Consider the following 23,783-nt stretch of genomic DNA (forward strand, 5'->3'; position numbering starts at 1 on the left):
CACTGAATTTGGAATATGATTTTTTTTGAGACAGAGTCTCCCTTTATTGCTCAGGCTGGTGTGCAGTGATGTGATCACAGCTTACTGCAGCCTCCATCTCCTGGGCTCAAGCACTCCTCCCACCTCAGCCTCCTGAGTAGCTGGGACTACAGGTACATGCCACCATGTCAGGCTAGTTTTTAAATTTTTTTGTAGAGATGGTGTCTCATTATGCTGCCCAGGCTGGTCTTGAACTCCTGAGTTCAAGAGATCCTCCTGCCTCACTCAACCTCGAAAAGTGCTGGGATTACAGGCGTGAGCCGCCGTGCCTCGCCTATTTTATGATTTATCTTCCTCTATTGAAGTTTCATCATCTAAGACACAAAGATATTCTGCTCATTTAAGTTAGTTCTGTCTATCTCTCCCCCTTAGGATATAAGCTTCGGGACGACAGGCATCTTTTCTGTCTATCACTGCTGTATCCCCAGCATCTAGAACAGAGCCTGGCACATAGTAAGTGCTCAAGAAATGTGTGTGGGGTAAATCTACCTTTTCGTTTATTTTAATTTTTTTTAGAGACCAGGTCTTATGCTGTCACCAAGGCTGGAGTGCAATGGTGCAACCCTGGCTCACTGCAGCCTTGAACTCCTGGGCTCAAGCCTCCTACCTTAGCCACTCGAGTACCTGGGACTACAAGCATGCACCACCATGCCCAGTTAATTTTTTGTTTGTTTGTTTGTGTGTGTGTGTGTGTTTTGGAGACGGAGTTTTGCTTTTGTTGCCCAGGCTGGAGTACAATGGTGCAATCTCAGCTCACTGTAACCTCCACCTTCCAGGTACAAGCGATTCTCCTGCCTCAGCCTCCCGAGTAGTTGGGATTACAGGCATGCACCACCGTGACTGGCTACTTTTATATTTTTATTAGAGACAGGGTTTCTCCATGTTGGTCAGGCTGGTCTTGAACTCCCAACCTCAGGTGATCCGCCCACCTTGGCCTCCCAAAGTGCTGAGATTACAGGCATGAGCCACCACACCCAGCTTGTTTATGTTTTGTGGAGACAAGGTCTCACTATGTTGAGGCTGGCCTCAAACTCCTGTCCTCAAGCAATCCTTCTGCCTCAGCCTTCCAAAGTGTTGGGATTATAGGCATGAGCCACCATGCCTGGCCAAATCTACCATTATTAATAGGACTCAAGTTCTGTCGTCGGTATCAGAACTGGGAAGTCCCTTAGAAGCACCCATTTCATTGCTCCTGTTTTACAGACTGAGGCCCAGAGAAAAGCATGACTTGCCCAGGGGTACAGAGTCTGAATTCTCCCACTCCCCAAGGTCCTGGCTTCTGTGTACATCCCTCTGTGTTGCTGATTGTGCTAGGACTCCCCAAAGTGGACCTGTGAATGCCTAGGGCCTGGGTGTCCCTGTATCAGTACCTGATTCTTCAGCAGCCCATCCTCATAGTACCAGATGCAGCTGCCTCCAGCTCGGGGATCGGAGACCACCACACGGCCTGCCTTCATGTCCTCCACGTGATCCGGCACTGCCAGGTATCCCCCCAATGCTGCATTCCAGAGTCGAAAATAAACCCGGCGCTGGTGGCAGAAAAAGGTTGAGAGTCAGGAGTGCCTGGATGGGATAACCTGAGCCCCCAATACCCTCAACTCTCCAGTGTCAAGCTCCCAAGCCCTCCTTCCTGTCCCCAAACTTTCCTTGACTCTGTAAGTCACCCGTTCTTTACATACACATAGAGAGTACATGCATCTCACACACACACACACACACACACACACACACACACACACACACACACACACAGTTTCATGGTCATAGAGATACCCACAGATGTGTGCAGAGGGACAAACTGACAGATACACCTCTGGTCCACATGGTGACACAGAAGTTCACAGAAGACACAAACACATGTATACATGCAGCCATCCAACTCACATGTCCTAACCAAAGATCCATGCAGTCTACTCCGTACCAGGCACTTCTGTTTGCTACAAGGATGGATGTGTGTGGGAATACAGATGTGCACACACACCTGTGTTGAAGAGGGTTCCTGATGAGGTGGACACTGGACTGTCAGACTGCCATATTGGCTGTTCTTAGATGGTGGCGACAGTAATAACAATAATCACAGCTAACATTTGTTGAGAGCTGACTCACTCAAGCACTGTTCTAAGAGTTTTTTATCTTCAATCCTCAAAACAGACCCATGACACATGTTATCCTCCTTTTAAAGATGAGGAAATGAAGGTCTAAGGCGGCACAGTACTTGCCCAAGATTGCAGAGCAAATCCGTGTCCATTTCTCTGGGCCTTTATTTCCCCATCTGTAAAATGTGAGGGGTGGAGATAATCTCTAAGCTCTCTCCCAGCAATGATGTTATGAGTGAATACAGAGACTACACAAATATCCTTATACAAAGATAAACACACTGTCAGTGGTGTCACAAGTACAAGTATGCGCAGTCATAAATGCACTCCTGGCCAGGTGCAGAGGCTCACGCCTATAATCCCAGCACTTTAGGAGGCCAAGGGGAGTGGATCACCTGAGGTCAGGAGTTTGAGACAAGCTTGGCCAACATGGAAAAACCCATTTCTACCAAAAATACAAAAAAATTAGCCGGGCGTGGTGGCGCACGCCTGTAATCCCAGCTACTCAAGAGGCTAAGAGGCAGGCGAATCGCTTGAACCCGGGAGATGAAGGTTAGAGTGAGCCAAGATCACACCACTGCACTACAGCCTGGGTGACAGAGCGGGATTCAGTCTCAAAAATAAAATAAATAAATAATAAATAAATGCACTCCCACAGATACACACACACACACACACACACACACACACACACACACGTCATCACCAGAACACACAGATGCATGTACACAACACGATGGGCACAGAAATACCCCCAAATGGGAACATGCATGTGCACACACATACGCACAGAGCCTATGGCCTTCCCACATATATGCACATGTGCACTAACAATATTGATGTTCAGACATGCAGGCACGGACATACAGTACACATGTGCAGGCAGTGCTTCCCCAAGAGAGGTATGCTTACTACCTGTGCATGGTCCGTGAGATCATTTCAGTCCTATGTAGATAAACTTTTTTTTTGTTTTGAGACAGGGTCTCGCTCTGTCACTGAACATGGAGTGCCAGTGGAGTGATCATGGCTCACTGCAGCCTCTAACTCCTGGGCTCAGGTGATCCAACCACCTCAGTCTCCCAAGTAGCTGGGACTATAGCACAGGCCATAAAATCTAGCTCACTTCTTTTGTATTTTTTGTAGAGATGGGGTCTTGCCATGTTGCCCAGGCTGGTCTTGAACTCCTAGGCTCAAGCAACCCTCCCTCCTTGGCCTCCCAAAGTGATGAAATTACAGGTGTGAGCCACTGCACCCAGCCTATAAACTTTTTTTTTGAAAAATTAATGGTAATGTATTTATTACATCTATTAAGAAAAAAATCATATATACACATCAAACTCATAAATTTATCGATATTACTCCTTAAGACAAGGATAAAGTAAAAAAAAAAAAAGTGAATTTTTAAATTTTTCCTCTTCTGGGGATGTTGTCTAGAGGCATCAGAATGTTCTAGCATTTGACATATTGTCATAGACTTTCCTACAATACAGACTCTAACAAAACTAGGCTATCCTGAGCTCCTGGTAATATAATTTTTTTTTAGATGGAGTTTTGCTCTTGTTGCCCAGGCTAGGGTGCAATGGCATGATCTTGAGTCACCACAACCTCCGCCTCCCCGGTTCAAGCCATTCTCCTGCCTCAGCCTCCTGAGTAGCTGGGATTACAGGCATGTGCCACCACGCCTAGCTAATTTTGTATTTTTAGTAGAGATGGGGGTTTCTCCATGTTGGTCAGGCTGGTCTTGAACTCCCAACCTCAGGTGATCCACCCGCCTCGGCCTCCCAAAGTGCTGAGATTACAGGTGTGAGCCACCATGCCCAGCCTAGAATTGTTGACCTTTATACCAACAAAGTTGGGAAGGCACCAAAATCTGCATGTGGTATGTGCCCAAGCCAAATTCGAGAGGTTCATGTTGTGAGGTCTAATAACGTTCTAATGAGATTGTCCAAAACAGGAAGCATGTCAGGAGGGCCTATGGTGGTTCCATGTGTGTTAAATGTATTTGTGACAGGATCAAGCCTGCTTTCCATATCCAGGAGCTAAAAATCATTATGAAAATGTTGAAGGTACAAGCACAGAGTCAGAAAGCTAAATAAAAAATGGGCTGGGGCTGGGCATGGTGGCTCACACCTGTAATCCCAACACTTTGGGAGGCCAAGGCAGGTGGATCACGTGAGGTCAGGAGTTCAAGAGCAGCCTGGTCAACATGGTGAAACCCCATTTCTACTAAAAATACAAAAATTAGCAGAGGACAGTGGTTCACACCTGTAATCCCAGCACTTTGGGAGGCTGAGGCAGGCGGATCATTAGGTCAGGAGTCTGAGACTAGCCTGGCCAACTTGGTGAAACCCTGTCTCTACTGAAAATACAAAAAATTAGCCAGGCGTGGTGGCATGCACCTGTAATCCCAGCTGGTCAGGAGGCTGAGGCAGGAGAATTGCTTAAACCCGGGAGGCAGAGGTTGCAGTGAGCCAAAATCATGCCATTGCACTCCAGCCCAGGTGATAGTGCAAGACTGGCTCAAAAAAAAAAAAACCGGGTTTGGTGGCTCACACCTGTAATTCCAGCACTTTGGGAGGCAGAGGCAGGCGGATCACCATGTCAGGAGTTTGAGACCAGCCTGGCCAACACGGTGAAACCCCGTCTCTACTAAAAATACAAAAAGCTGGGCGTGGTGGTGTATACCTGTCATCCCAGCTACTGAGGAGGCTGAGGCAGGAGACTCACTTCAAACCGGGAGGCAGAGTTTGCAGTAAGCTGAGATCATGCCAGTACATTCCAGTCTGGGCGACAGAGACTCCATCTCAAAAAAAAAAAAAAAAAAACCAGATGTGGTGGCCCATGCTTGTAATCCCAGCTACTTGGGAGGCTGACGTAGGAGAATCGCTTGAACCTGGGAGGCATCTCAAAAAAAAAAAGAAGCTTTTTTTGATAGATAGAAATTAATTAAAAGCCTTTTAAAAAGAGAGTTAATCTAGATAAAAATATTAAGTAGACAATGGCTCAAAAGGAATGACGATGTGGCAAAATTGTGACAAAAGTACATAAATTCTGTGTTTGGGAAGCACACAGCCAGACACTCATTCAGACAGGCCTGCCCAGACACGCTCAGCCCCAGACATGCTCAGCTCCAGCCACGCTACCCACCTGCTTGATGGGGTAGAGTGAACCCACCCTCTGGGTGCCGCTGTAGGTCAGCCAGTTGGTGATCTCGCAGCTTCCCACCAGCCACTGGCGACCCCGAAAGTCACTGTGTTCACACAGCACCCAACTGGGCCCAGCAGGTGTCAGGGACACAGAGAAGTGCACAGACACACAGACAGGTGGAAGAGGAGACACAGATGTTAGAATGTTCTCCACCTCCTCTTCTCTCATGCCGGGATTCCTCTGCCTGGAATAGGGTTCCCATGGGGGAGAGGGAGGCCGGGGAGTAGATTTGGGGTTTGCAGGGTAAAGTAGGATCCTGAAAAGCCCACAAAGCTGGGATCCAAGCCCTGAGAGCCAGTGACCCTTCTCAGTCTGTAATTCTCCCTTCTTCCTGGCTTGGAGGGTGTGGGGCAGAAGTAGGGAGGGGGAAGAGGCCAGAGACCCCCGGGATCTCCATCTTGCCATGACTCATCCCCACCAGCAGCCCCACACCAGTGCCTCCCCTCAGCACTCACACGCCCCCATTGATCCGCACGGACAGCACGTGGTTGTTGAAGCCCTCGGCTTGCAGGCTCCGCACCTCCCTGCTGAGCTCGATCTCCTTCCCCTCAAAGCACTCAAGTCCATACAGGAAAATGGAAGGCTCTGAAAAGTGCTGGGGCCCGGGGGAAGGAGGACGGTGAGGGCAGGAGAGCCCAAGTCCCAGACATAGCCCCACAGTCCCAGACGCCCTGACTTCCAGGTCTGTACATCAGGCCTTCTTCCCTCCTGAGTTCAGTCCTGCAGGGCCACTGACTCCTGGAGGCTGCCAGCTGGTGCTCCTGATTCTCAGGGGCAGCAAGCTCCAGGCTGGGCCCCCAGTTTCCCTCTCAAACCACCTCTCCAGTAAATGGCACTTCTGAGAACTAACCTGGCACTCTGAGCCAGGCTGGAAACCTGGGGTTTATTCTAAATTTTTTTTTCTTTTTTTTTTTTTTTTGAGATAGGGTCTTTCTCTGTTGCCCAGGCTGGAATGCAGTGGTGTGATCATGGCTCACCGTAGCCTCGACTTCCTGGGCTCAATCGATCCTCCCACCTCAGCCTCCTGAGTAGCTGGGACTACAGGCACATGCCACCATGCCCAGCTAATTTTTTGTAGAGACAGGGTCTCTCGCCATGTTGCCCAGGCAGTCTCAAACTCCTAGGCTCAAGTGATCCTCCTGGCTTAGCCTCCTAAAGTGCTGAAATTTATTTATTTAATTTTTTTGAGATGAGTCTCACTCTGTCACCCAGGCTGGAGTGCAGTGGTGTGATCTTGGCTCACTGTAACCTCCGCTTTCCAAGTTCAAGCAATTCTCCTGCTTCAGCCTCCTGAGTAGCTGGAATTACAGGAACATGCCACTACGCCCAGCTAATTTTTGTATTTTTAGGAGAGACGGGGTTTCACCATGTTGGCCAGGCTGGTCTCGAACCCCTGACCTCATGATCCACCCTCCTAGGCCTCCCAAAGTGCTGAAATTATGGGTATGAGCCACCATACCTGGCTTCATTCTTTTCATGATAAGAATAACAACAATAACAACACTGACGATAATGGCAGCTCGCATTCATCAGGGTTTACTATGGGCCATATTAAGGTAAGTGCTTTATCTGATTTCATTATAACTCTTCAACTACCCTTTAAGGTAGAAGCTATTATTATCCCCACTTAATAGGTAGGAAACAGGCTGGAGAGGGTAAATTGCTTGCTCAGGGCCCGAAAACTGGGCTTCAGCACCAGGTTTATCTGTCTTCAGAGCCCAGTGTGTCATTGCAAGGGACTTGGACCCCAGAACTGGCTGCCTGGGGGAGAGCCTGGCCTTGCCTGTTACCAAGTATGTAACCCGGAGCCTGTGCCTCAGTTTCCACATACGGAAAAGGGAGATAATAATGGTAACACTCCTCTCAGGGTTGTAGAGAAGATTAAAAGGCCTTAATATACACGGCAAGCCTTTTTTTTTTTTTTTTTTTTGAGATGGAGTCTTCCTCTGTTACCCAGGCTGAAGTACAGTGGCACTGTCTCAGCTCACTGCAACCTCTCCCTCCTGGGTTCAAATGAATCTCCTGTCTCAGCCTCCAAAGTAGCTGGAATTACAGACACGTGCCACCATGCCCAGCTAATTTTTGTATTTTTAGTAGAGACAGGATTTCACCCCATTAGCCAGGATGGTCTCCAACTCCTCACCTCAGGTGATCCACCCATCTCGGCCTCTCAAAGTGCTGGGATTACAGACATGCACTACCACATCTGGCTAATTTTCTTATTTTTAGTAGAGATGGGTTTCACCATGTTGGCCAGGCTGGTCTCAAACTCTGCTTACCTAAGGTGATCTGCCCACCTCAGCCTCTCAAAATGCTGGGATTACAGGCAGGAGCCACCATGCCTGGTTGGTGGGAAGCCTTTTAAATACCACCTGGCACATGCTATGCACTCACTAGGTATCAGCTCTTCTGACTGGGTACTGTCCCCACTGGCCACACAGTCAGTCACCAAGTCCTACAGATGCTAGCCTCTTATTGTGGCCCCCATCACTTCCATCCATCTCTTCCTAGGTGGAGCATATCACAATTCCGGGTCACTGTAGCAGCAACTCCACTGCCTTGCCCCTTCCCATCGGTCTGCAGCAGGCAAGGCCGTCTTTCTAGCTGATGCTGTCACTACTCCCTGCATGGAACATCACCTTGGCAGCACTGGCCCCTGCCCCAGGCCAGCCTGAGTGTTGGTCCCTCCAACCCCGCACCACTTCTGTATCTGGATGCACCGCTCTGAATGTAATCTTTATGTCTATGACCATCCTTACAGGCAGGGCTGTGTCCGATTTCTTTCTGAGTCCCCAGGTCCTGTCTCAGTGGGTGTTCAATGAAGAGCTAGGGAACTAAACTGGCTTTACAGCCCCAGAGTCAAGGGGCCTGGGGCGGTTCTAAAAAGACTGGCATCAACCCCTGCACCAGCACACAGGTTCTGTGTCCAGAACTCCCCCAGCAGCAACTTCTGCTTCCAGGGTTGCCTGGAACTGGTCATGGAAACTCACCAGAGATACCTTCTGGAGAGAGCCCAGGACCGTGGAGGCTAGGCAGCCCATGGCGGTGAGAGTGGGGAACTCGCCCTCAGAGAGAATATGCTGGTCACCCTCGAAGTTCTTCTCATCAAACAGGATCCAGCTGGGGAAGGGGAAGAAATGGAGGGCATCTGAGCCTACCTGTCCCTGGCCTGCCCAGGTTCCCGAGACACAGAAGAGGGAATTCAGACTTGATCGTGATCCCCTGTCCCAGGGAGGTCAAGGATGAACAAGCACTACAACAACAGGGAATGAAGTCAGACTTAAGAAAAGACTGAATGAAATCATCCTGCCCCTATGGAGGGGAATTTGGCAATATTAAGCAAAACTCCATGGGTAATTACTCAGCAATCTCATATGGAGGAATCCGTCCCAAGGACATCCTTTGAAAACATGAAATAACACATGCAGGAGGCTACTCATTATGGCACTTCTGCAATAGCAAAGAGGGGAAGCAGCCCAAATGTCCATCAATAGGGGATTGGCTGAATAAGAAAAAGTGGAGTATAATGCAGCAGTTAAGAGGAATGAAAAGAAGCTCTTAATAAGGTATAAAGTGATCTCCGAAGAGTTAAATAAAAAAAGCAGGTGCATAACAGTGTTTATAGCATACTTCCTTTAAAAAATTGAGATATAATTCACATGCCATAAAATTCATACTTTTAAAGTGTACGATTTGGTATTTTTTTATTATATTAACCTGGGTATAGTATGCTTCCTTTTGCCTAAGAAAATGGAGAAGGGAAACAAAATATAAATATTTGGTTTCTATAGCTAAATTTATGAGTGTATATTTGCTTATATATTAACAGCAACAAAAGTCAGTGGATGAATACACCAAACACTAAAAAAAATGATTTCTTATAGGGGGTGAGAGGGGAAAAGGTGGCAGGGACAGAGATGAAAGCTATTGTTTTTGGGACTGTTACAGGCTGAATGTCTGTGTCCCTCCAAAAGCACATGCTAAAGCCCTAACTCTCAATGTAATGATCTTCAGAGGTGGAGCCTTTAGGAGATAATTCGGTTTAGAGGAGGTCATGAGGGTGAGACCCCATGATGGGATTAGTGTCCTTAAAAGAAGAGGAACAGACAGGAGCTCACACTCTCTCTCTTCACTATATGAGAACATGGTGAGAAGGTGGCCTTCTGCAAGCCAGGAAGAAAGCTCTCACTGGGGAAGTGAAGTGGCCAGCACCTTGATCTTGGACTTCCTAGTTTCCAGAAATGTGAGAGAATAAATTTCTCTTATTTAAACAACACAGACTTTGGTATTTTGTGATAGCAGCCTTAGCTAAGGCAGGAACCACGTAAATATTTCATGTAATAATTATTATTATGATTTTAGAGATAAGATCTCACTCTGCTGCCCAGGCTAGAGTACAGTGGTTTGATCATACCTCACTGCAGCATCCAACTTCTAGGCTCAAGCAATCCTCTCTTCTCAGCCTCCTGAGTAGGTATACTATAGGTGCATGACACCACACCCACCTAATTAAAATTTTTTTTCTGAAGACAGGCAATAGCTGGTTCAAAGACCAGATGGGTCTTAAACTCCTGGGCTCCTGCCTCAGCCTCCCAAAGTGCTGGGATTACAGGCATGAGCTGCCCAGCTTCATGATAATTATTCATAGGAAAGCAGAAATAGGGCTAGGTGCAGTAATTCACACCCGTAATCCCAGCACTTTGGGAGAACACAGAAAGGGAGGATTACTTGAGCCCAGAAGTTTGAGACCAACCTAAGTAACAAAGTGAGACCCCCATCTCTACAAAAAAGTTAAAAAATTAGCTGAGCATGGTGGCGTGCACCTATGGTCCCAGCTCCTCAGAAGGCTGAAGCAGGAGAATCCCTTGAGCCCAGGAGGTCAAGACTGCAGTGAGCTGTGTTCACACCACTGCACTCCAGCCTGAATGAGAAAATGAGACCCTGTCTCAAACAAAAACAAAAGCAAATCCAGAAATAGATAAAAATGAAAAGTATCCTAAAACCTGAAAATAAATTAAATTAAATAAATGAAGCTAATTGTATATTAGGTTGGTGACATAACCACACACACAAAGTATTATTTCTAATGTCTTTAAAACACAGTATTTTGAACTATACATAACTGATAGGATGTAGGTGAATATCCTGAGGACAAAAAGAACCACAAGAGGCCAGGTGTGGTCGCTCACACCTATAATCCCAGGATTTGGGAGGCTGAGGTGGATGGATCACAGGGTTAGGAGTTTGAGACCAGCCTGACCAACATGGTGAAACCCTGTCTCTACTAAAAAATACAAAAATTAGCTGGGCATGGTGGCATGCGCCTGTAATCCCAGCTACTCAAGAGGCTGAGGCAGGAGAATCCCTTGAACCTGGGAAGTGGAGGTTGCAGTGAGCCGAGACTGCGCTGCTGCACTCCACCCTGGGGCAGCAACAGTGCAAGACTCTATCTCAANCTATCTCAAAAAAAAAAAAAAAAGAAAGAACCCAACAGCATTCAGTGTTTTTTAACTATTAGTCACGATATTAGCATTATAACTTTGAAACACCTAGCGTGCAGATTTTGGTCTCTAAATATAATTTGCCATTAAAAGGAACCAGCCTTGGGAAACAGCCAATTCTAGGTTTGGAGCAAAAAAATGTACAAATGATCCTGGAACATCTTATTATACCAAGAAAGTTATTAAAACTACTGGGGTCGGCCGGGCATGGTGGCTCATAATCCTAGCACTTTGGAAGGCCGAGGTGGCAGATAGCTTCAGCCCAGGAGTTTAAGATCTGCCTGGCCAACATGACAAAACCTGGCTCAAGGACCTTATTTGGATGCTGAGAAAAACAAGCTAATTTCACAAAGGCATTTTTGAGACAAAGGGAGAAATCTGAACATTAACTGGGTATTGGGTAATATGAACAAATTGTTATTAATGTCATTATATGTGATAATGACTCGTGGCTAGGGAAAAAAGTCCTTTCATATTAGAGATACACGTTAAAGTGTTTACTCATGAAATTTTATGTTGGGTCAGGGATTTAAAATACTCCACTGGAAAAAAAAAATACTCCACTGAAAATTTACAAGAGCAGACGGATACAGGAAACAAGATACATCTTTACATTACACAATCTACAGTTTTACGTTTTCCATTAAAACCTTATTTTATTTTGTTTGTTTTAAAACTGAAAGGCACAAGACAGAATAGCTCATTCCAAGGTAGCCAGTGGAAGGAAATTATTTGAAAGACCCTCCTCATGCAGCCCTGCCTCTGCTCCCTGCTCCCTCACCCCTCCACCTCTCCACTCCTCCATGTCCTCACCTGCCGCCGTGGACCCGGCAGGACTGAGGTCGGAAGGACGCGGGCAGAGTGGCCTGGTCATCTTCGAAGGAGAAGTGGTCACCCAGAAAGTCGGGGAGGGAGAAAAGCTGAATCTAGAGACAGAGAGGCGAGAAAGGAGGGCGATGGAGTGGGGCCCAGAACAGTGGGAGGGGAGAGGTTTGAAACGAGGGGAGAGGCGTGCGCTCAACGGCTCCCTGCAGAATCCCCGCCTTACCTTTGAGACGAAGTGCAGATCGTGCTCCCCGACCTGAAAGGTGGGACCGAATCGAGACTCAGGGAGGCTGCCGGGCCCTAGCCTCCGCTCCTCTAGGTTTCTGTACTGCCCACCCCGCGGCTGCGCCCTCGGCCCCGCCCCCCAAAGCCCCGCCCAGACAGGCCCTCCAGCCCCGCCCCATCCCCGAACTCCAGGCCCCGCCCCCTGAGGCCCCGCCCCCCGCGGCTGGCACTCACCTGTAGGACCGGCTGCAGCGACGCGAGGGTGCTGTTACCTGCGCCCCAGTCCTCGCAGTTACGGTACACGCCCTTCTCCAGCACGTACTGTTCCCCGGAGAAGCCCACCTCCTGGTAGGCCACCCACCTGCAGGAAGAGTGGGGCGCGGGTCAGCAGGCACAGAGCCGGCCCCTCTCCTGGAACCGTCCCCGGCCCGCCCCGCTTCCGGGGTCACTTACACGCCGCTGAGCACGTGTATGGCCTGTGTGCTGGGGCCGTGTTGCACCAGCTCCACGTCCGGCAATGCCTTGCTCACCTCCACGCTGTGCCCCTCAAAGTCCATGGCCTCAAATAGCACGATGGCCGGGTCCCCGAAGTCCTGGGCCCCAGGGACAGTCAGTTTTCTCCTGCCCACAAACCAAAGCCCCTCAGGGTGCCCAGGCCCCAGGGTCACTGCCCACTCGGGTGAGGCTGTCAGTACGGCCTGGAGAAGAGCTGCAGGAGGGAGAGCGGCTAGACCTCAGGGAACACTTCCAGGGAAAACACGGAGGGGGGGTATAAATTCTTCCCTCCACAAATTGTACTAGGGGAGGTCTGGCTGTGGCCAGAGGCAGAGGAATGAGCCAATTGCCTTTGCTTACCGTGCGGATGACCCGGAGGGAGGTCAGCAGCTCGTCATAGCCTCCCCAGTGTGACCAGTCAGGGTATTCCCCCTCCTCCAGCAGATACTGGTGGCCCCGGAAGCCCTCCTTCTCATAGCCTACCCAGCTGGGAAAAGCAGGAGGAGGGACAGGCAGGTTCAGTAATAGGAGGCCCATGGATGGGTGAGACAACTCTCTCCACCCCCCAGGCAGCCCAGGACACTCCCCACTCCCAAGGGTAAAAGCTAGTGAAGGTGATGAAATATAAGGAAGGGTCCTGAATTCTCACCAGCCACCAAGAACTCTCAGGGACCCCACAGAGGCCAGGTGGGGGCTCTGGCTGTCCTCTGGCTGCTGAAGGTTGTAGATGTCTCGGCTCACCTCCCAGCTGCGGCCCTGAAAGCCTGGGGCCTCATACACCACAGCCTGGGGGCAAGGGGGTGTCAAGATGGTGGGGAGTCATCTGGACCCAAACACACCCAGCCAGCCCAAGAATGCTCTGCCCACATCAGCCCAAGGTGGCACACCCCAGTCTTCCCACCTCCTCACTGAGCTCCATTCCCTTACCCAATTCCTGGCTCTACTCTGACCTCTGACTTTCTTACACATCAAAATCCAGCTCCCACTGAGCCCATCAGGTGCCATCCCCCCAAATCCAGATTTTGGCCTCCAGTACCCTCCTCTCTGGATTTCCTGTCCAGGCTACGATGACCACACACCTGCACCCCACCACCAAAGGCCCTCTTTGACTCTGAAACCCGGACTCTTACCCTGGGTTCCCCTGGCTTCTCCACACTTGGGCAGCCCTGCAGAGGAGACAGAGCAGAGATGGGAAAGACAGATGGGGCTGGGGATCTAGGATTTTCCTGATCCTGAGAACCCCAACCCCATGTCTTCCCTCTTTCCCCACCTCTTAGGTTAATTCTCCCACTCCCATTCCCAATGGAAGCTCCCAGGAAGCGATCTCCCAAGGGGTGCCATTTTACACTTCATCCCCCTCCCTTCCCACAGACTGCAGGACCATGCTACTTGGGACCAGGGGGCAGAGCCTAGACCTCCTGGCCTGTCAATGTGCCCTGTTCTTTACCAATGTCATGGGCTTCAGGGAGCCCACGCTGGGGTCTGATGTGCCCCAGGCCTCCGATGTGGGGTACTCTCCAGGTTCCAGGATGTAGGGAGTGTCTTCAAAGAATGGTTTGGGGTATAGTAGCCACCTGGGGGAAGGCAGAGAAGCTGCTGTACCCCAGACTCCAAGGGACACAAAGTGGTGGCTGGGAGGGAAGGTTTAGCGGGGAAAAGGAATTTTTCAGGGGAGGCTCCCATTAATCCGCTAAAATCTCTTGCAGTAGCTACATTGGTCTCCCTTCCTCTGGCCTTGCCTTCTCTCATTTCACACAGCAGCTACAGCATTTTTCTCTAGCATGCATGGAAAACTGCTTTAACAACCCCAGTAGTTCCCTGTTAGCCTCACAATAAAGCCCAGCTATGCAAAGAGGCTCTGCAATCTGGCCTCCTCCTTCCCTCTGGGCTTCAATTCTCCCCACTTGTTGCTTACACTGACTAAACTGAAAATTTGAAGCTTAGCTCTCTCCTCTCTGGGCCTTCGTATGTGCTATTCCCTCTGCCAGATATACTCTTCCTTATTCATTCAATTAATAAATGTTTAGAAGCATCTGCCCTGTGCCAGACTCTGCTGCAGGCATCAGGGATACAGTAGTGAACAAACATACAAAATCTCTGCCCTCATGGAGCTTAGATTCCTGGCCAACTAATCCTGGCCATAGTGTCTCCTCCTCCAGGAAGGCTTCTCTGACTTCCACACTCTGCCTCTCATGGTGTGGTGTTTTTCTGTGCTTCCTCACCCCATAAATCTGAATTGCTATAGTCTGCTTACTTGCCTGTCCCCACCAGTGGACTCTGCACTCCTGAAGGCAGAAACTGTGTCCTGTCACCTCTGTGTCCCCAGCACCCAGCACAGTGAATGTCAAATGAGCGGATTCTAGAATAGACCAGACTCACAGTCCTGCAGAGACAGTAGCAGATGCCACCTGCAGGGGCTTCTCCAGGCCCTGGGAGTTATTCAAGGCCTCTGTTAGCTTTACTTGCTCCCCTTTGAGGCCCTCCTCAGAGAAGAGGCTGATCTCCGGGGCGCTGTAGTCCTGTGGAAGGAGGGGGAAATGAAAAACATATAAACAGCCCCCCTTGGACGCCACCCTGCTTCCCCAAGTCCATTTAGCCAGGGCTCCAGATGGCTCTGGGAAAACCTGTGTGGCTATTTCCCCAGAAACCAGGAACGTGACTAAGGTGGTCTTTGCAGCCAGCCAAGCCTGAGACCAAAGCCCGTGCTGGTCCCTTGCTGGACCTTTGGGACCTCGGACCAAAGTTCCCGAGAGAACCTTCAAAGTGCCAGGCCCATAGCCTTGCCTATGGGTAGCCTGACTTCCAACCTGGTGGGAGGATGGCCAAGATGGACTGCCACTTCCTGAGTTCCAACTTTGACCCCTCCTTTAGATAGATTCCGGCCTCTGTCCAGACTGGCTTTGCCTGCACCTCATCCTAGGAAGCAGCAGATCCTCTTTGTATCCTGAGTGTTTCTTCCCCACCAGGGCCATTTTCATTCACTCACTTATTCATCAAATATGTATGAAGCATCTACTGCATTCAATGCACTGTGCTAAGGTCATGTCCTATCCCATATTATTTAGTCCTCCCAGTGGGCGTTATTCATCCAGTCACAGACAAGGAAAGTGAGGCTCAATGAAGTTAAGCAACATGCCCAAGCTCACACAGCTTGCAAGTAACAGAGCAGTATAGTTTTTGTTCACTGTTGCAACCCAGCACCTCCCATGTACTTGGCATATAACAGGTGCCCAATCAATGCTGAATGACTCAAATGAATCCAGAAACATCTGACTTCAAAGCCTTTGCTTTTCTCTTGCAGTTGTTACCTCCCATATGAAGATGAATTTATTGTCAGAAGTTCACAATTAATTGTCCACAAACATTTGTGTGTTTTTAAAGAGGCTTTGTTTTGTTTTTGAGACGGAGTTTCACTTTTTTGCCCAGGTTGGAGTGCAGTGACGTGATCTCGGCTCACTGAAACCTCCACCTCCCAGGTTCAAGCAATTTTCCTGCCTCTGCCTCCCGAGCTGGGATTACAGGCACACACCACCAAACATGGCTATTTTTTGTATTTTTTTTAGTAGAGACAGGGTTTCATCATGTTGGCCAGGTTGGTCTCAAACTCTCGACCTCAGATAATCCACCCACCTAGGTTTCCCAAAGTGCTGAGATTCCAGGCGTCAGCCACTGCGCCCAGCCTCCGGAGAAGCTTTGAAAACTCCTATATCCTCCTCCTGGGCCACTGCCCTAGTTAAGGCTACTGAGCTCTCGTCATCTCCTACCAGGAAGATTGCAACAGTTCTGGACTCAGTTATTCATTTCTTCATTAAAACAAAAATCAAACAAACAAACAGAACCACAATGTCTGATAGACACTGCTTTTACAGTCCTTGCTCTTCCTTTTGGGTCACCCTAGTAGTCAGGATGGTCTTGTTAAGCTTAATTTCGGCAGTTTATTACTGTGCTGTAAAAACAATGTTTTCACTTTACAAACATGAAATTATAATTTTTTTTTTTTGAGACGGAGTTTCACTCTTGCCATCCAGGCTGGAGTGCAATAGTGCAATCTTGGCTCTCTGCAACCTCCACTTCCTGGGTTCAAGTGATTTTCCAATCAGGCTCCCGAGTAGCTGGGGTTACAGATGCCCACCACCATGCCTGGCTAATTTTTGTATTTTTAGTAGAGATGGGGTTTTGCCATGTTGGCCAGGCTGGTCTCGAACTCCTGACCTCAGGTGATCTCCCCCACCTCGGCCTCCTCAAAGTGCTGGGATTATAGGCATGAGCCACTGCGCCTGGCCTTTGAAATTATAATGTTAACTTTTCAAACCGCACAGCCCTCCCTCAAAAATCAGAGGTGCCCCTTGGCTGGAAATCACAGCCCTTCCTGATCTCCCTGCCTGCAGGATCCCTAGTCTTTTCTCTACCTGGCAGCCAGTGGGATGTTTATAAATCCCCAGTCTGGTTATATGGCGTCCCTGCTCCCAACCCAATCCTCATAGCCTAGCTTGACTGTAAGTCCTGCAGGGCAGAGAGCAGATCTCCCTCCACTGCCCAGTGCCTGGCCCCAGTGCCTGGCATATAGGAGATATGAGTGAGCATCTGTGAGCAAATGAATGAGCAAACATGCCTGGCGCCTTGGGTCTGACTGGGGCCTGCAAGCTGACCCCTGGGGGGCAGGCAACCCCCACATCCACTCCTACCTCATCTCTGCTGCGCTCACCTCTTCCTGCTTGAGCATCCACTCAAATGTCCTCAGGCTGCTTTCCCAAGCTGAGGTTGGCCTCTGCCTGGGCCCTGACTTCTCAAGCCAGGCTGCCCACTCCCCAGAATCTCTTTCTTCCCGAGTCAGCTCCACAGTCAGGAATCTACAGGCCAGTCCATATTAAGCCCCTCTGCCCACTACACCATAAGATCTCTCCCAGGGATTTCTTTTGAAACAGAGTCTCACTGTGTCGCCCAGGCTGGAATGCAATGGTGCAATCTAGCTCACTGCAACCTCCGCCTCCTGGGTTCAAGTAATTTTCCTGCCTTGGCCTCCCAAGAAGCTGGGATTACAGGTGCACGCTATCACATCCAGCTAATTGCTTTTTATTTTTAGTAGAGACTGGATTTCACCATGTTGGCCAGGCTGGTCTCAAACTCCTGATCTCAGGTGATCCACCTGCCTTGGCTTCCCAAAGTGCTGGGATTACTGATGTGAGCCACCACGCCCGGCGTCAGGAATTTCAACTTTAGGCATTCAAGGCTGTCTCCCACCTCCAACTCACTCACCCAGATAACCCTCCTTAGGGAGCCGATGCCTTGGGGACTCCACTTTGTCCTTGGGGCTCTGAGTTCCATGTCTCCTTCAGGCAGGACCAGCTTCTGACCCAGGAACTCTGGCTCTTCATACAGTACCCAGCTGTGGGCACAGAGATTATAGAGTCACAGATGGGGAGGAGGATGTGCCCAGGGCCACTGGGTAGCTGATAGGGTTTCTGCCAGTCTGGCCTGATCCACTTCTCACTCCCCTTTTCCCCCCCTCCAGCCCCAAGTTCACAGCCAGGTGCCCTGCTGGGCACTCTCCACTCACCAGCCTCGAACTACCCTTATGGAGGCTACGGGGGCCCAGCCTGAGGCATCAGCAATGTCTCCCCAGACCTCCCTGCTAATGCCTTGGCAGCCAGACTCTGAGAAGAAGATAACCTGAGAAAGCACAGAAGGGTCCTCAGGCCCCGACCCCAGAACCCTGCCTCCTGCTGCCCCCACCCGCTTGCCTCCACAACCCTACCTTTCCAGGCCTGGTGTTCAGCTTGCCCTGGGTCTTTAAGGCTGGGCTCTGAAACGGAGGGGAGTGATGAAGAAGAGCTATGAGATCACCTCTTTTCTGCCTCCCCACAACCTTCCATTCCAAGGATCCCACATCCTCCCTATTGACCTCCACCCGCAAGGAGCTGGTGCATAGAGGATGCCACACTTTCTCCCAACCCTCAGGGGCCTCATCACCCTGTCCCAGGAGCTCAGTGCCCATCACCCCTATTCCTCAGCTCCCAGAATCTTGGAGCCCCCAAGCCCTTTGGAATCCACAGTACAAACCGCCCACAGTACGGATAGGGAGACTGAGGCCCAGAGAGACGTGGCTTGCACAGGTCAACTGAACGAAACTTTAGACAGAAGCCTCTGCCCTCAGACTCTGACTCCCAGCACCACTCTCCTCACAGCACCCAAGCCGTGACCCGGATGAGGCCAAGCACCTCTCTTGCCCACCCAAGGCCTCACTCACCCACCCCTCCAGGGGCAAGGCACAGGCAAGCTTCTCCGTTGGGGACGGTCTTTCGCTGCAGAGCAGGGGCAGCTGTCCTGGCACCTTCCTGAGTCCTGGTGCCCCATGGGGTGGCAGAGCAGATAGTTTTGTACCCAGCGGCTCCAGGGTGGAGGTTTCCTTAGTGGCAGACACCAGACTGCCGAAGAGAAGGCTGCCTCCGAGACGGGAAGTGGGCCTGCTTCCTCCCTGCAATTCCAACCCTAGCTCTGAGTGGGGGCTCTTGGTTCCTGCAACATGCTTCTTCATCATCTCCAGAGGAGAGCAGGAGACCTGGGTGGGCCTGGCAGGGTGGAGGTCCTGGGAGGGGCTGGGCCCAGCTTTCTCTTGCCTGAGCTGGAGCTTCTCGTCGTCACTCAGATAGGGGTTCTCTGGTTCCTCCTCCTCCTCCTCCTCCTTCTCTTCCAGTGAAGGTACCTCCTGGGGGCTGGGGCCCAGCACCCACGGCCCTGGCTGGTCCTCCTCAATGGCAGGCAGTGTGGCATACATGGCCAGGCGGGAGGAGCGGGGGGCTCTTGGCAGCCGGTGAGTGCGGAGGATCTCAGGGGGTTCCATGCTCCGCAGGGTATCCAGGAAAATCTCCAGGTCAGCAGTCAGGGCCACCTCATCCTCCTCCCTCGATGTCTCTGGGCACATCTTGCCCTCGGTGGGGTCAGAGACAAGCTGGGACTCCGTGCTGGCCTCTGGTTCTATTGGCGCTGGGACAGGGGTGCCTCCTGGGCTGGGGGACACCTTGTCCACTGAGGAAGATGGGGCAGGGGGAACAGCAGGGTCCTGCACAGCGTCTTTCTGAGTGAGAGATGAGATGGGGCTCCCTTCAGAGTCCTGGACCTCCTTATCCTGTTTGGAGAGTGGGGTGACAGGAGCAGCTGGACCTTGAATAGTCTCTTCCTTGGTGAGGGGAGTGGCAAGGTTGCCTGCAATACCCTGAACAGCCTGTTTTTGGATGTTAGGGCTGTCTTCTGGGCCTTGGACAACCTCAGTTGACTTGGGAGACAAGGCAGCAGGAGCACCTGGGCCCCCCTTCCGGGTGGGGGATGAGGCAGCAGGAGCACCGGGGTCCTGCACGACCTCTTTACAGGTGGGGGACGAGGCAGCAGGAGCACCGGGGTCCTTCACTGCCTCTTTCCGGCTGGGGGACGAGGCAGCTGGAGCACCAGGGCCCCACACCATCTCCTTCTGGGTAAAGGGGAAGACAGGAACATTATCAGAGTCCTGAACAAACTTATTCCTTGGGGACGATGGAGGAGAAAGACCTCCTGGACTGGGGACAGCCTTCCTTCTTGTAGAGGATGGAGCAAGGTGTTGTCCAGGGACTGTCACATGCTCGCTCCTCACCATGGGCAGGACAGTGGCAGCAGGGAGGTCCAAGAGCCCTTCCCTTTTTATAGGGGGCAGAACATGGGGACTGAGCTGGGCCCTGGGGTGAGAGGGCACCACAGGCTGCTCTGTGGGGTGAGCTAGGCCCGGAGAGGGGACATGGGTCTGGAGTCTGGGAAAGGATTGGACTGATGCTTGACCCTGAGAAGTCTGGAGAGGAAGCTCAGTGGAGCTGGGGGCTCCTGCCACCCGCGGGGGCTCACAGGCCCTGGCATCTGGGGCTCTGCCCTGGTCTTGGTCTGGACAGGCTTCAGGGACATCCTGATTCTTAGGCAGGTGAGCACTGGCTGGGATGCCTGTAGGAGCCAGGGCAGAGCTGTCTTTAAGCTCTGCTGTCCCAGTCTCAGGCAGCTGCCTCAAGGCTGCCCCCACTGTGGCACCCAGACCTGGGCTCCTTGGCATGTCAGCCGTGGGCCTGGGCAGGTGGCTGGCAGGGGGGCTGTGCTCAGCAGGCACAAGTCTACTTAGCAGTTTCACAGCCTGGCTGTGCCTGGGCGAGCCTGGCGGGGAGCCCAGCACCACTGGCTGCACCACGCGGGTGACCTGACGGCCTCGTGGCAGGGCCTCGCCTGAGAACACTGGCTTCACAGTCACGGAGCTGCTCACCCGCCGGTCCACATGACCTCCCACCACCGTGGTGGTCCGTACAGTGCGCGTCACGCGGTGTTCCTCGAGGCTCCGGGAGCTCCCACAGGTGAGACCCACACTTGGGTGGGGACTTGGCTCTCGGGGCCCAGGCAGAGGAACCAAAAGCTCAGTCCTGGCCATAGCTCCCACACGTGGGGACTCAGTCCTGGGAGCTTGGGGGCTGCCATCAGTCTGATCCACAGCTTCCTTCAGCCTCCTCTCAGGCCTTTTCTCCTTGGGAGGCGGTGTGTACTTCTTGGAAAAGATGGGCCCGTGGCTCTGGAAGTTCTTAGAGTCAGCTGTATCCCAAGGGCCCTGGTAATTCACAGTCTCTTCTTCCTGTGTAGCAAAGCCATTGACTTCCCCTCCACAGTGGCCAAACTCCTTCTGGGAGGCTTCTGTCTGGGCCACTGACACGAGGGACACCTTGTGAAAATGGTGTTTGATCTCTTCCTGGGCAGGGGGCCGCTGCCGCCATGTCAATGTGGCACTTACCACTCGGGCCTTGGCCCGGGCCGTGGGTGCACCTGCCTCCTCCATGTGGGGCCCTGGTAACCCGTCTGGAGGTGTCCTTGTCCCACTGTGGTCTAGCTCCCTGCAGAGGAAGAAGAGAGATGAGGGTCAGAGTGTGGGGAGAGTAGCTTCTCAAAGTGCAGAATAACCACCCCTACCCCAGTCAGGCCAGGTAACTTCAGACAGGTTGCTTGGCCTTTTGGGTCACCGCTTTCTCATCTGTGAAATGGGCATGGTAGTCTCATCCATCCCTCTCCCTGACTTCCAGGAGTTCTCCTAGGACAGGGCCCTTCAAAGGTGACGCTGAGGCCTGAGCCCAGAAGGAGAGAAAAGAAAGAAGGCAGAAGGGAAGATGCAGCGGACCCACAGGTCTATGAGGAGGCTGGGACTCTGCCCACGGAGCCCTAGGTCTAATCCCCCGGGAGCCAAAAACTAGAAAGGAGAAAACTGGGCAAGCATTGTTCTAACTCTGTTCAGGAAAGATGGGCTTTGGCCTCAAGTAGAGCTGGGTTCCTTGTTGCTCACTAGCTGGCCATTTCTCCCCTTCAAGCAGCAGGATCCTCAGCCACTGGAGTCTTGCCAGAGTCCAGTAAGAGAAACAATGAAACCTCACCCTTCCTTTTTTTTTTTTTTTTGAGACAGGGTCTGGCTCTGTTATCCAGGCTAGAGTGCAGTGGCATGATCGTAGCTCACTGCAGCCTTGAACTCCTGGGCTCAAGTGATCCTCCTGCCTCAGCCTCCCAAGTAGCTGGGATTACAAGCACACGAGACCACACCCGGCTAGTTTTTATTTTTTATTTTTATTAGAGATGAGATCTTACTATGTTGCCCAGGCTGGTGTTGAACTCCTGAGTTGAAGTGATCCTCCCACCTTGGCCTCCCAAAATGTTGGGATTACAGGTGTAAGCCACTACTGTGTGAAGCCTAAATTTTTATCTTTTTATTATATTTTATTTTATTTTATTTTATTTTTTCACTCTCTACCTGTCCCCTCTATTCTGTTTTATTTTATGAGTCTGGGTCTTGCTCTGTTGCCAAGGCTGGAGTGCAGTAGCATAATCTGCTCACTGCAGGCTTGAATCCCTGAGCTCAAATGATCCTTCTGCCTTAACTCCCCAAGTAGTTGGGACTACAGGCACATGCCACCACACTCAAAATACTTGCTTTATAACCTAAAATACTGGCTTATAAACTTTCTGCTGTCATCTTGGAGATTTGTGACCAAATGTTACAGCGTGCACACGTGTGTACTGGCATGAGCACATGGTGATGATCTCCAGAGCACAGGGGCAGGTCTGTGTGCAGGTGTAGGTCAAAATGGAGCCTCTCAGAGTGGGTATAGTGGCTCACACCTCTAATCCCAGCACTTTGGGAGGCAGAGGAGGGAAGATCGCTTAAGGCCAGCAGTTCTAGACTAGCCTAGGTGACATAACAGGACTCTACAAGTCTCTACAAAATATTAAAAGAATTAGCCGGCATGGTGGTGTATGCCTGTAGTCCTAGCTACTCTGGAGGCTGAGGCAGGAGGATCACTTGAGCCCAGGCTGCAATTAACTATGATCATGTCACTGCACTCCAACCTGAGTGACAGAGAGACCCTGTCTCTAAAAAAAAGTTATTTTTTTGAGGTGGAGTCTTGCTCTGTCGCCCAGGCTGGAGTGCAGTGGCATGATAGTAGCTCACTGCAGCCTCAAGCTCCTGGGCTCAAGTGATTCTCCTGCCTCAGCCTCCCGAGTAGCTGGGATTACAGGCATGTGCCACTATGCCCGGCTAATTTTTGTATTTTTAGTAGAGACAGAGTTTCACCATGTTGCCCAGGCTGGTCTCAAACTCCTGACCTCAAGTGATCTGCCTGCCTCAGCCTCCCAAAATGCTGGGATTACAGGCGTGAGCCACCATGCCCAGCCTAAAAAAAGTTTTTTTGTTTGTTTTTGGTTTTTTGTTTTGTTTTGTTATAGAGACGGGGTCTGGCTATGTTGCCCAGGCTGGAGTGCAGTGGCTATTCACAGGCGGGATCCCACTATTGATCAGCGCAGGAGTTTTGACCTGCTCCATTTCCGACCTGGGCTGGTTCACCACTCCTTAGGCAACCGGGTGGTTCCCCGCTCCCAGGAGGTCACCATACTGATGCTGAACTTGTGCGGACACCTGATTGGCATAGCACACTACAGCCCAGAACTCCTGGACTCAAGCAATCCTCCAGCCTCAGCCTCCTGAGTAGCTGGGAGTATAGGCATAGGCCACCATGCCCGGCAAAAATTTTTAATAAAAAAAATAAAGCCAGGCACAGCGACTCACACCTGTAATGCCAGCACTTTGGCAGTATGAGGCAGACCAATCACCTGGAGTCAAGAGTTCGAGACCAGTCTGGGCAACATGGTGAAACCCAGTCTCTACTGAAAATAAAAATATTAGCTAGTCATGGTGGCAGGCACCTATAATTCCAGCTACTTGGGAGGCTGAGGCAGGAGAATCACTTGAACCCGGGAGGTGGAGGTTGCAGTGAGCTGAGACTGTGTTATTGCACTCTATTCTGGGTGACAGAGGGAGACTCTGTCTCAAAAACAAAAAGAAACACCATCACAAACA

General features: G+C 51.0%; 1 protein-coding gene across 4 annotated transcripts in view; it reads right to left on the minus strand.

Moving 5' to 3' along the window:
* The window catches only part of CRYBG2 (crystallin beta-gamma domain containing 2), a 30,798-nt gene that overhangs the window by 1,542 nt on the left and 5,473 nt on the right, over nt 1-23,783 (minus strand). The window contains exons 2-18 of one of the 4 annotated variants that reach the window (XM_037740688.1): nt 18,636-21,276; nt 18,144-18,191; nt 17,946-18,058; nt 17,645-17,774; nt 14,768-14,907; nt 13,836-13,962; nt 13,519-13,571; nt 13,130-13,174; nt 12,749-12,875; nt 12,347-12,486; nt 12,128-12,254; nt 11,892-11,924; nt 11,657-11,769; nt 8,333-8,462; nt 5,798-5,937; nt 5,283-5,406; nt 1,410-1,568 (exon numbers count right to left, since the gene is read on the minus strand). In XM_037740688.1, coding sequence (XP_037596616.1) covers nt 1,410-1,568; nt 5,283-5,406; nt 5,798-5,937; nt 8,333-8,462; nt 11,657-11,769; nt 11,892-11,924; nt 12,128-12,254; nt 12,347-12,486; nt 12,749-12,875; nt 13,130-13,174; nt 13,519-13,571; nt 13,836-13,962; nt 14,768-14,907; nt 17,645-17,774; nt 17,946-18,058; nt 18,144-18,191; nt 18,636-21,276 — 4,390 coding nt within the window. Of the gene's footprint in view, nt 1-1,409; nt 1,569-5,282; nt 5,407-5,797; nt 5,938-8,332; nt 8,463-11,656; nt 11,770-11,891; nt 11,925-12,127; nt 12,255-12,346; nt 12,487-12,748; nt 12,876-13,037; nt 13,175-13,518; nt 13,572-13,835; nt 13,963-14,767; nt 14,908-17,644; nt 17,775-17,945; nt 18,059-18,143; nt 18,192-18,635; nt 21,277-23,783 lie in introns of all 4 variants that reach the window. The other 3 variants (XM_017534667.2, XM_037740689.1, XM_037740687.1) reach the window with 3 other exon arrangements.

Source organism: Cebus imitator, unplaced genomic scaffold (assembly GCF_001604975.1).
Source record: "Cebus imitator isolate Cc_AM_T3 unplaced genomic scaffold, Cebus_imitator-1.0 Scaffold87, whole genome shotgun sequence".
In the NCBI taxonomy this organism is placed as follows: Eukaryota; Metazoa; Chordata; class Mammalia; order Primates; family Cebidae; genus Cebus; species Cebus imitator.